Raw genomic sequence first — 12,745 nt, 5'->3', positions numbered from 1 at the left:
ACTGCTTATCAATTATGTCACATGATTCCTAATACTAGGTTTTTATTTTAAAACCTTGATAATAGAGTATTTGGTACTAGCATGGTTGAAGAGTATGAAGAAATAGCCGATTCCCAGTATCAGTCTGAACGACAGGAACTGTTTGATGAAGATTATGGTAAGCAAATATTTTGTGCAATTTTAGCCATTCAGGCAGCTCTTGTGCTGGTGGTGGTGGCTCAGCACTTCCTGCATATGAAAAAAGATCTGACTGTTAAATTTACTTGTTGACAGTGTTTCAGCATTTTTGGGCTTTTTCAACAATCCTTTGACGCTTTAGACAATGTGTTTAAATGTAGCTATGTAGAGGGTTGCTTTAAAATGATAGTAATAAATCTTTGTCTCACTTGGCAGAATAGGCAATTTCTTCATGTGCTGACAGTAGGAAAGGATTACTAAAATAAAGCAGCTCACACAAAACAGTTCTATTCTTAGTGTCCATTTCAGTTTGTAATATCTCACCTCAAGCTTTCTGTAGTTTTATTTCCACACTATCAAGACATCATTGAAATAACATGTTAAATCTTGAGGTTTATATTCTTTGCCCATGACAGGTGAAATTCTAATAGTCATGAGTTGTTCTTCTTTATACATAGATTATCTACTGGATTATAACACAGGGGAAGAAAAATCTTCAAAAAATCTTCTTGGTTCTGCTACAAGTGAGTATGATTTATTACAAAAAGTTATTCCTGTGCTTAAAACAAAATGTGCTAATTGAAAGTGAAATGACATTTTGTTGTGCAACATCTACAACTTTTATATTCTGCTGAATCAATTTGTGATTCTCCTTTAGTTTCATAGAATAATTAAAAATTTGGAGTTGGGGGATCATTCTTAGTGTTCTAAAAATTAATTTTCAATTTGTAAGGATATCTATTTTGTGGAAACTTGTTTTCTGTATCTAAGGATTCTGAATACTGAAGATCATGTAAAAGTTGCATAGGGCTGTAAATGGCCAGTACTAAAGTGTTGTAGAACCATAATTATTTGGAAGTTGGAAATCTGTGTTTAATTAGAATGCTTTACCTACAGGAGGCAATATAAAAATTTCCTTTGTACAACTTTGGGGGGAGAGAAGGATGGAGAATACTATTTCTGAGAAGGCTTTATGTAAATACTGTAATTTATGTTCTTCATAAGGCCTGTGTTTATTTTTGAGAGAACTAAAGGTTCTTGACTGTCTCCTCCCACTTTTCCCACTGGAAAACCTCCATGTGTAGGGTTTGTTTGGCTGAGAATCCTGGAATATTCAGTTTTAATGGTACTCTTCACTGCTGAATTATTCAGGATGGTATCACCTCCACATACCATTTCCTCAGGAGCTCTTGCAGTGTACCGCTCTTCCTTCTGTCCCAGCTAATGAAGATTTGTTGTTCTAGTGTAGACCTGCACTCACTTAATGCTGTTTGGAGTCAGGCTTTGCTTTCATCCTATAGGGGTCAGAGCTACAGAAATCTTTCATACCTTTTCCATTAATGTCTCCTGAGAATTAAGTCGTGGCTAGGAATATTCAGAGCTTAGAACAGTTTTCAAAAGGGAAATACATACTGGAAAAGGCAGTTTATTTCTACATGTGTGTCTCTCACAGATGAGATAAAGCAGTAAATTCTTCCCAGACACTGCTTATCTCTTCTTTGTGACTTCTAAACTTTCTATCTTCAAGCTATCTTGGTGATGCACATTCACATGATCTGTCTGCAAGGGCAGTATTACAAGTTTATATTCACTGTCTGAAAAATGCAGTGACTTTCCATTTAATTTTTTAGACTACTAAAGCTGAGATTAAAAGATTTGAAACACCTGTTGCTGACGGTGCTCAGCTGTCTCTCTAATGCACTGAAACATTGCAGTAACCAGTATTTAGTTCTGGCTGGTGGGTTTTGTTACTGAGAGTTTCTTCTCTGTCAGAGTGGTCAGTGCTCCTCTTTTGGAAGGAGTAGAGTTTTTGACGTTTGTTTTTTGGAGGGGGGAGGGTTTAATATGCATGTAGACAAATGTGACAGATTTCCATGTTTCATCTTAAATGTAGAATGAGAGAGAGAGTCCTCTGAGGAGGAGATGGAGGGTTCTCAGAAACTTAATCTCATAAGGAGCATTCTGCAGTCTTCCACAAGTCTGAACCTTAGAGGGTGGCTCACTGTTCTCTCTCCTGCCATTCTCCCACATTGTAAAGCTTCCAGCTCTGTATTCTCCCTCATTTTCTAATTTTTTTGTAAGAAACCATCCATAGCTCAAATTTCACATATTTTGATTATTATGACTTTTCTCATTATACAAACCCAGATTAACTTAAATCAGGAATGCAGCTTCTGACATATTCTGGAGGAAAGGCAGAACCAAAGTCTGGACACAACTTCCAGGAGCCCAAGGAATTTGTTATTGCTACTAAAATGCCTCTCTAACATGATGACCTTGGCCATGTGACATACATTGCCATATGTTGGTGGGTGGGGGAGAAATGGGCAAAATCAAGGCAGCTTCTGTGTGTTTACAATAGTGCTCTTCACCTGTTCCTCATCTTCTAAATAAGCCTGGCAATTATGTTTGTTGTCAATATCAAGACCAAAGAGTAGCTGTATTTAATTCCTGTGCTGATGCAGAGTAGGACCTCTTGGAATTTACTTCTGTGAATTCAGAGGGGAGGGGAACTGTCCTAATTAACAGATCCTTAAAATAAATCTGTTTAAGCCAGATCTGTGAGTGTTACGGTACAAGTTTTCAAATACAGGATTCTATAGCTTATATATTTACCTTGAAAGAAGCAGCTGCCTCCAGTGTAATGGAATGACCAGATATTATGTCCTTACACTGTGATTCATTTCAAGCAAGTATTGCAAAATAGCGAATTTCTTGGTGCTGCTGATCTCTGGGCCTCAGAGTGCCCTTGTTGAGTAATTGTTGTCTCTTTTAGATGCTATCCTGAGTATGGTGAACATTGCTGCAAATATGCTTGGAGCCAAAACTGAAGAATCACCTGAAACTGAAGGTACTGTAGTTTTTTAGATGAAAAGCATTCTGGAAAGTTTGCATTTCTTCGTTAAGTTGGGTTTTTTTTGGTTGTTGTTTGTTTGTTTTGGGGTTTTTTTGGGTTTTTTTGGGTGGTTTTTTTTTTTGGTTGGTGAGGAGTTGGATAGTCTATGATGGTTTAAATTACTTTTTTCACCTTTTGTGGCACACCTGATTAGTGTCATAAAACTTAGTGACTGAAAAGTGGAACAAAGATGCTGAATTTGCTGAGAAGAAAACCCATACAAAGATGACGTATGTGCTTATTCAGCTTTATTTGGAGATCTTTACTCTCTGTGTTACCCAGCTGAAGTTGTAAAGTCCTAACTTGCTACTTCTTTCTCAAAGTATTTTGAGACTGTCCACAACATCATACTCAAAAACTGTCAGTAGCATTTCATTCAGGTAACTTTGGATGACATCTGCAATTAATTTGATAAGACAGTTAATCATAAAAAACACCACCAATAATAAACCCAAACCTCAGAATTTATTGAAAACAAAGATGGTTCTTGAATTTCCATGTTCACATTTTCCTCCTTCCTGCAGCTGGGAACAAAAGTGTGTCTGAAAATGTCACTGCCACCCCTGCAACTTCAACAGCTGCACCAAGACTGCCTGAACCAACACCTGTTCCTTCACCAGAGTAAGTGATTGCTCTTGGGGTGTTTGTTATGTGCTCCAAGCAGACACAGACATGGGCCAGTCTGCATCAGGTATGGCATGCAGACTTAAACTAGGGAAAAAACAAGTATTTGGTAAAATCTGTAGTATGGTAGTGGCACTAACCAGAGACATTTAGTGTTCTTGTTACTGTCTGTTATAGCCTCTTTCCATTACAGTGTGTTTTGTTTTGACACAGAAACTGGTTTAATATTGGTCCAGGTTTTGTGGTCTCTTGCAAGGGAGACTAATAGGAATGTAAATTGTATTGCTGAAACCTCAGTTAAATTGTAGTGACAAACTTCTGGTTTGGAAGCTTATACTTTGGTAGACTTCCCTTAATGAAAACATGTACACAAATCTACAGAGTGAGCCTAAGATGAGAGGTTCTGTGTAGATTCTGTTGTTTTTCAGTAATTATAGTTGCTGATAATTAGGCTGCTTAAGTCCAAGACCCTGGCTTTCAACATTTAAGACATGACTTGTGCTGTATTTAGTAGCTTTACGGTTTTCTGTCACTCTTGGCTGTGAGGCTGAGGAAGGTCAGTGGGAATGTTGTGATTCTTGCGTTTGAGGATTGGATCAGCACAGTAAAATGTTTGCTGTGTAAAACAAGGGTTTGAACTGGTGATTGTTTTCAGCAGTGAGAGAAGGGGCAATAGCTAATAGAGAAGGCTTGCTGTTTAAGAGGCAGGGTTTGAAATAGTTTGTTTGCCTATTGGTACTGAAAATCACTAGAGAAAATATTACCTTGCAGAATATCTGTCTCAAAACTGGCCTTTGGTCATTGAACTAAGCTTTACTAATTATCTGAAAGACTATTTTCAGTCTTCTGGAGCAGGGATGTAAAACTGTTGAATTAACACCTTATCTTTAACTCTGTTGTAGGCTTGTTACTACAGATATTCCACAGATAGAGAAGGAGCAGTTAAAGGTGGATTTGACTAAAGAAAGCCCAATTGTTCAGCTAGTGCAGGAGTATGAAGAAGATACAAGCCAGTCCACAGTAACTTTGCTGTCCAGTGATGAGCAGGAGGAGGAAGCAGCAGCATGGTTTGAGCTGGAGACAGAGAAGTACTGCTGTGACATGGCAGCAGTGTGCTGCATTTCCACCTTCTCGGAGTACCTGCTGAAGTGGTGCTCAGTTGCAGCAGCCATGCATCGGCAGCACAGTAAAACTGGAGGTGAGGAGAGGCCACCTCACCCTGTGGACGTGCAGCAGCCACAGCCAGCTCTGACTGAGTCTGCCCAGACAGCAGCAGAGGAGTCCTTGCCTGAGCAACTGGACAGCAAAGCTGAGAAACCCCCTGGGTCTGCTGTTGCTGTTGACTTCAGTGCAGTCCATGAGGAGGTCAGCAATGAGACCACAGAGTCCATTGAGCTGGAGCCTAGCCATCCTCAAACTGTCTCTCAGTCCCTCCTCCTAGAAGTTACTTCTGAAGCAAAGCCAGCCCCCACAACAGACATGGTGCTGGAGCCTCCAAAAGAAGACTCGGGCCAGGTGGCACCAAGGGTGACTCTCCAAGTGGATGTCCCAGAGCTCAGCACTGAAATGGAAAAGGCTGAGAGCTCAGTTGTAGAAGAAAGCCCCGAGCCCAGTGTGACCACCGAGGTAAAGGAGATGAGCACAAGAGAGACTTTTGCTACTCCAGTGATTCCAAAGCCTACAGAGACTGTTGTGCAGCCTGAAAGCACAGTGGACATGGTAGCCAGTGATGCTGTGGAAGGGAAGGAGAGCACTGCAGAAGTGCAGAAACCTGCCGTGCCTCCTGTGGAGCCTCCTGTGCCTGCCGAGACCAAAGAGGAGGAGCAGGCGGCGGAGGAAGCTCTGCTGGCGCTGCCGGTCTCGGGGCCGCAGAGAACGGCCACAGATTTCTACGCTGAGCTGCAGAACTCCACAGAGCTGGGCTACGCCAACGGGAACCTCGTTCATGGATCCAACCAGAAGGAATCTGTCTTCATGCGCCTCAACAACCGCATCAAGGCCCTGGAGGTCAACATGTCCCTCAGCAGCCGCTACCTGGAAGAGCTCAGTCAGAGGTGAGGCGGAGCAGGGCTGGGAAGAGTCCAGGCTGGGAAGTACAGGGGAAGTTGGGCAGGGGGTAAATCACAGCTTCAAGCTTTATGGAAAGCTGAGGAAAGGACCCAAGCCTAGGTGGCTGTTGGAGTTACCCTGTGTGAATCAGGGCTTCTTCCCTCTTTGTATTTCAGATAAAATACCATTTGTTTTATTTTGAAGAGTATTGCTGTGGGTTATTTATAAAGTGTTGTCAGGATGTAGGCACTAATCCTGTCCATAATTTTTTCTACAAAAGGGCACATCCTTCTGTTACTGTTGAACTAAATGTCACAGACTTACAATGCCTTTTTTATTAAATTGTTTCCACTTAAACTACCCTGTTATCTATAGTAACTCTGGTTAAGTGACTGTGGAGAGGGAACCAAAAGTTTCATCTGAAGGATGTCTCTCTATTAGTGTTTATCTGCAGTGTTCCTTAGCCACAGGAGAATGGGGAGATGTACCCATTTCAGAGTTGGTTCCAAGGAAGGGGCTCACACTTAAATTTATTGTGCAGAGTTAATTCAGTAAATTGGCACTTAGCTTGAAGGTATTGAAATAGATTTGACCATAATATTGGGGGGAAGAAAACAAAAGGCACATCTGTTTTATTTGTGAAACTTAAAAGCAGGTACCGCTTGATATTTAAATAAAGCTCTTTGGGCAAAGAGAAGGTTTTTGCTGGCATAGTCATGTTTTCTGAAGATAAGTCTAAGCTAAGGAGTTTTGTGAACTAAGATTTCAGCTTTAAACACTTTTTGTTTTAGGTACCGAAAACAAATGGAAGAAATGCAGAAGGCTTTCAATAAAACAATAATAAAACTGCAGAACACCTCAAGAATAGCAGAAGAGCAGGTATGATTTCTTTGGAGTATTGAGGTGTTTTCCTAGTTAGAAGGACTTGCTTTTAATGAAGCCCTGAAAAACCCACTGGGTCTGTTGTTGTAGTTGACTTCAGTGAAATCTCTGCCACGGAGGTGCAGAAATCCTCTACCAGCTGAGCTGTATGTCTGCCCTTCTAAAAGCATCCATTCCATGCTTCCCTGTTTTTGTCCATGATAAGATTTTTAGACATGTTCTCAGTTGTTTCAGAATAAAGCCATTTTCAGCTCTGTTTTCTGCTTTTGTACTTGAAGAAAAGATCAGTTGTCAGCTAAAACTCTTTAATGTCTTTGGTAATGGCTAAAACTCTTTAATGTCTTTGTCAATGAAAAAGTTACCCAGGTCAGTTCTAACCCTTGTTTCTTGGTTGTAACTGCACTCGAAACAATTTTTTTAAACTTGGTTCATTTTTCATATCTGATTTAAAGTATTGATAGACAATTTCCCTGCTGCTGAAGAGACTGGGCCTATGGAAAGGCAGAGGGGTACAGTAATGGCTTAGGCCAAATCTGCATTTAAAAGCGATGTGCATGTAACAAAATCTTCATTCTTTAAAATGTGGAGTTTCCCTGATCTGCTATCTTGGCTTTCACGAGCAGCTGTGAAATAGAGCAGTAACTGCTGTGCTAAACATTCACTAAAGCAGCTGTGCAGGTGGCATAGCAGACTTGATCCCAAACTGTCTGGAAATTTCTGAAGGGAAGTCTCAGGCCTGGAGTTTCTTCATCCATGAACAGTGAAAAAAATGGCAGCTTTCATGTGTTGCCTTTTCTGGGTTGGGTTTGGGTTTTTTTTTTTTTTTTTCGGAGTTTAAGTACTGGTCAGTCTGAGGTTAGTCTCCCTGGTGTTCTGCTCATCTTCCTTAATTTCCCATAGGATTGAGTCCTGTGAGGGCTCTTCCAAGCAGCAGCTGTTAGCTGGGAAGGGGCCATTCCTGGCTGGTCTGGGCTCCTGTCCTTAGCAGCTGCCTGTGCATCAGCTGAGTGTGTGTTCTGTGGCCTCCTGACAGTGACTGTGGAGCTGCTGCTCACTCTGCCCGTGATGAGGAAGCAGAAGCCTCTCTGATGAAATGCACTTGGCATAGTGTGTAGGAGGTGTTAGTTGACAAACAAGGATGTTAGGTGAGCAAAGTGTTGGAAGGAATGCTGGGCAGGTGCGTGGCTGCCGAGTGCCTTGCTGTGTCAGACAGAATGTCTGTGTCACAATGCTGCTTTGCACCATGAGTGCATGTGGCAGTGGGAGCCTGGCCACTGACTGCACGCCCATGACTGTTCCCCACAGGATCAGCGTCAGACAGAGGCAATCCAGCTCTTACAAGCACAGCTCACCAACATGACCCAGCTGGCTTCCAATCTGTCAGCGACCGTGGCGGAACTCAAACGTGAGGTAATCACAGTCCACAGGAAATAGTTGCATGAATCTGTCTGTCCCATCTCTACTTGAAGAGAGTCTTCAAATTTTTTTAATTGTCCGCAGTGTTGCTTTCAGCCTACTCTGTCTGAAGCTTGTAGCTGCAAATTTGAGTAACATGAGCTGTCTTGTGCACAGCAAAATTGGTCATGGTTACTGCAGCCTTTCTAGCCTGCATGACTGTAGTCTGAGCCAAGGCACCCTTCTCCTTTCCCTACTGGCTATTGTCATCTTTAGAGATTAGGGAAATCCTGGCAACAATATTAGGAACATTTTCTCTCCAATGTTTATGTTCAGCCTGCCTGACATTTCAAGCAGTACCATAAACATGATCTTTTATATTTTGTGCATGTTGCCAAAGACCTCCCTTGAGCTAACATTTGGTGAGGCTCCTCCTTTGATGCCTGGCTGGCTGAGCTCCTGTTTGAGTGCTGTGGTCAGTGAAACCACATTGAATCCAGTGATTATAATGGTATTTTGTGAAGTAGTGCAGTGTCAGCTGATAAAAAGTACAGTTTAGATTTGCCATAGTGTTGCATCCATGTCAGCTGTGAACCAGAGAAGTTAACTTTCTGATCCTGGTTTCTTAGGGGAACTGTATTGCTTTCAGGGAGGTTGGGATGCTCTTTGCAGGGGGTGGCAGCTTCTTGTCCTGTTAGCAGCTGGTGGGATTCAGCCTTCACTCCTGAATGCTGCCCAGCCAATAGACTGCATCAAACCTCTGAAAAATTACTGAAATATAAACAGGTGTTTAGTGAAATTAAAGAAAAGTGAGTTGAGAACATAGCACTTGTCTTTTAGAGCTTAAAACATAAGAATGGCAATGTCATGAAATTGTTGTGTCCTCAACAGTTGTCTCCAATCCCTGCAGGTTTCTGATCGCCAAACTTACCTGGTGATTTCTCTGGTTCTCTGCCTCATCCTGGGCTTGGTGCTTTTTGTGCAGCGGTGCAGGAGCCCTTCTCAGTTCTGTGAAGATTACCTCTCAAAAATTCCCAAAAGCAATCACTACCCTAGCCCCAAAAGGTAATGTATTTATATTTGAAACTCAATTGTTCTTGCAGTTTTTATTAATATTTTCTGAGTCTGATGGTACTGGCACATCTGCTTTAATTCTGAGTTTTCTTTCTGCACACTCAGAATTGATAGCAAGGGGCTCTCAATCATAAGACTCTCCTAAGAGCATTTTAGGGCTACTGCACTTGAAAAACATGCCTTGATAGTTTGTACCAAACAGTATTGTGTCTGTTAGCCAAGCTTTGTTTGGCACCTCAGCAGACAGTTCTATCTTTCTGTCAAGAATGATTTTTAATGAGAAATGTACATGACAAAGTCCTGAGAAAAATGTGTTAAAAAAGCTTTCTGGAATTTCCTAGGTGTTTCTCTTCCTATGATGATATGAATTTGAAAAGAAGAACTTCCCTTCCACTGGTCAGATCCCAGTCTTTTCAGCTAGCTGGTAAAGAAGGTATTATTCATATCATACATTTGGTCTGGGGTTGTTGCTCTTAGTGCTGCAGTGTGTGTGTGTGGTTCGTGTATGTGTTCTGTAAGATAAGGTGGTTGGTGAACAAATTACCAGATACTCACAGAACTGTGCTGAGTTATGCTGAAACCTTACATGCAGTTTTTGCTGCAGGTCTGTTCTGCTCTGCAGATGGTTTTTTAGGGTTAGGAGCAATCAGTGCAGGCACTCATGTCTGCAAAGCTGTGAAGCTTGCAGAAAAGTAGTTTTTTTTTTCCTCATGGAAATGCCAGACGTGGGAAGTCTGAGTGTCCTACTTTTCTGAAGTCCTGATAGCCTATGTTTGAAACTTGGCAGGTATTTAGGATTCAAAGTTAGCAACTTAAATAAGAAAACTTAGACCATTTATCTTGGCTTGGGTATGAGGAATGATCTGATCTTTGCAGTATTCATGGTAGATTTGGGACAACGGAATTTTGATTTCTTAGGCTATGAGTGTCATGCAAAAGCAAGTGTTGCAGACCATAGTAACTACCAAGTATGCTGCTGACGCAGCTCTTCTGGGTGCAGCAAACTTGCCTCACAGGTTTGTTCTGTGAATAAAACTCCAGCAAAACTCTGTAGCTGGCAGTGTGGTGCTGTGAACACTAGCTAAGGCCTAGACTATTTTCTGTTTCAAAACAGTGCTTTTCCCAAATTCTCCCTACTGGTCTCAAGTCAGTGTGAACATCTGCCTTGTTGGTGGGTGCACATGACACACTCTTACACTGGGAGCAGTTTGTTTTCTTAGACTTCAGCACTCACTGACTCCCCCTTTTCCCCAAAGGATGTTCTTTGCACCTCTCCCATGGCCATAACTGCGAGAAGGCTGGGGGTTTTCAGGTGTGGGTCACTGCCAGCTGCCATGACAGCACAGGGGAATTTCTCTGTGTGTTGACTTTACTTCCTTGTTTGTGTTGTGCCCCACTTAACTTACAAAGGGAGAGAGGGAGAAATGTGCCTGCTCAGTGGAATATTTTGTCATGCTGCTGTTTAGTTGGGACTGTGTTGCTCTAGAGCTGGCAGTGTCAGCACTGTTGTGTGTCTTTTCTCTCTCTTACAGTGGATCCAGAGGATCTGTACATTGTGGAGCCCCTGAAGTTTTCCCCAGAGAAGAAGGTACCGTCTCACCCTGTGGGGAGGGAGCTGGTGGGGCCGATGTGTTTGTGCTGGCAGGTGTTGCCCGTCTCAGCTGCTCTCCCTGCTGGTTCCTAGGCTTGGCTTGCACGCTCTGCCTGCCTTCCAGAACCTCACCGCTTCTTTATTTTCACTTGTGGTTTCAGAAAAAGCGTTGCAAGTACAAAAGTGAAAAACCAGAGACTATTAAGCCAACAACAGAGCCCCTGCACCCGATAGCCAACGGGGAGATCAAAGGAAGGAAGCCCTTCACGAACCAGAGGGACTTCTCTAACATTGGGGAGGTTTATCACTCCTCCTACAAGGGCCCTCCCTCGGAAGGGAGCTCCGAGACGTCGTCGCAGTCAGACGAGTCCTATTTCTGTGGCATCTCAGCGTGCACGAGTCTGTGCAACGGGCAGACCCAAAAGACAAAGACTGAGAAGAGAGCTGTTAAACGAAGGCGGTCGAAAGTTTCAGACCAAGGGAAGCTCATAAAAACTCTAATACAGACTAAGTCGGGGTCAATGCCAAGTCTGCATGACATAATCAAAGGAAACAAAGATATAACAGTGGGAACACTCGGTGTCACGACAGTCTCTGGACACATCTAAACCTAGCTGAACTTCTCAAACAGGAGAGTGTTTGTTCGTTTGAGAACAGTCTGTGGTATTCTGTGGGAGGATAGTGGGAGACGAAGAGCTCAACTCATTGGAAAGTATTCAGAAATTTGGTTTCTGCCTTTTTAAATAGATGGGATTGTGTCAATCTTGGCTATAAGCTGCAGCTTTACAAGGCTGATAATTTCCTATGAGAACAGCGTGGGGGGGAGGGAGGGCAGGGTTCATTTTATAAAGGTTTTTTTCACAGTTCCTGGGGCAGAAATTTTTTGAAACCCAGTTTGTTGGGTGGAATAGGGATAAAAGCCTAATCCTCTTCCTTTAGCTTTGTTCCTATTTCTTGCACCTTCCCATATTTATGTGCCTTTTGTCTATTTATAATGCCACTGGAAGAGGGGAGATACAGTTGTTTGTCATTTGATTTATTTTGTAATTTCTCTAGCTTTTTTTGAAGATGCAACACTACAGTGCTGTAAAGGGACATGTTTGCCTTCAGCTGGACTCAGTAATGTGGACTGGATACTGTAAAAATACCAAGAGATGGACTTGCCTGACTAGATTATTGTTTTGCAAACTCTTTTGAGGAAAATCTCTCACCAAGGGACGGCAACTGCTTACTTGCACCTTCAGTCACAATCGGAGCTTGCTCTGATGTGCGAAATCGCTGACGGTGGCTCTTGAGGATTTCCTGTTGGTGATGGAGGCTGAGGAATGCATTTGTCACCTGAATGGCCTGCTGCAGCTCACTGGAGGAGGTGGATGAGGAATGCTCACTGCTGTTGTGCTGGGGAATGTGAGGGTGCATTCTCAGAGCCTGCTCTGGGCGTGTTGAGGTTGCCAAGCCTGGGCTGAGCCTTCGGGCTGGTTCACAGCAGGTGTTTCCATAACGTTTGCTTTTGTATTGGCTAACAAATGTGCAGTGTTGGTATGGCTGGTATTTCATACTCAAGTGTTTTTTATTTTGACTGTGACTGTGTACTTGGATACTATAGGATGTGTGGTTGTCAAACTGTTGAGTGTGGTTCTGAGTGAGTGGAACAAAAGGTTATTCCTTTTGACAGGTGTTACAGGTTCACATTGTACAAAATAAGTTATTTTATTGAGCACTTTTAGTGGTACCTTTTTTAACAGATCTGATGCCTTTCCTAGGTATTGTATGTAATGTGACTTATTTAAAGCCTTTGTTTTTTTGCTGCTTTCTTGTTAGTTTATGAGTACTTTAAAGTGATGTACTTTCAGAGTTGATCTGCACAATTAGCCAGTCAGAGCACATGAACCAGACGTGTTGAACATGAATTCAGAAGGATGTCAGATATGGATGAAGAAAATTCATACCACCAGAGTGCAGCATCCAATGTTGTGGAGCAAGAGTATGTAACTACAGAACTGTAGTGCCATTAGAAACTGTGAATTTCCAAATAAATCTGAACACTTTGTCTTTCA

At 42.3% G+C, this 12,745-nt stretch overlaps 1 protein-coding gene across 2 annotated transcripts in view; it reads left to right on the top strand.

The window, feature by feature from the left end:
• SUCO (SUN domain containing ossification factor) overlaps positions 1-12,745 on the top strand; it is a 38,068-nt gene extending 25,323 nt beyond the window's left edge. For both annotated transcript variants that reach the window (XM_030279715.4, XM_030279717.4), the window contains 11 exons: positions 66-157; positions 636-701; positions 2,954-3,028; positions 3,598-3,694; positions 4,600-5,751; positions 6,538-6,625; positions 7,934-8,038; positions 8,934-9,088; positions 9,439-9,530; positions 10,630-10,685; positions 10,850-12,745. In XM_030279715.4, coding sequence (XP_030135575.4) covers positions 66-157; positions 636-701; positions 2,954-3,028; positions 3,598-3,694; positions 4,600-5,751; positions 6,538-6,625; positions 7,934-8,038; positions 8,934-9,088; positions 9,439-9,530; positions 10,630-10,685; positions 10,850-11,296 — 2,425 coding nt within the window. In that variant the 3' untranslated portion in view covers positions 11,297-12,745. The remainder of the gene's footprint in view (positions 1-65; positions 158-635; positions 702-2,953; positions 3,029-3,597; positions 3,695-4,599; positions 5,752-6,537; positions 6,626-7,933; positions 8,039-8,933; positions 9,089-9,438; positions 9,531-10,629; positions 10,686-10,849) is intronic.

Source organism: Taeniopygia guttata, chromosome 8 (genome assembly GCF_048771995.1).
Source record: "Taeniopygia guttata chromosome 8, bTaeGut7.mat, whole genome shotgun sequence".
In the NCBI taxonomy this organism is placed as follows: domain Eukaryota; kingdom Metazoa; phylum Chordata; class Aves; order Passeriformes; family Estrildidae; genus Taeniopygia; species Taeniopygia guttata.
Note: the sequence above shows the minus strand (reverse complement) of the source record. Positions and strands in the feature narration are given on the sequence as shown.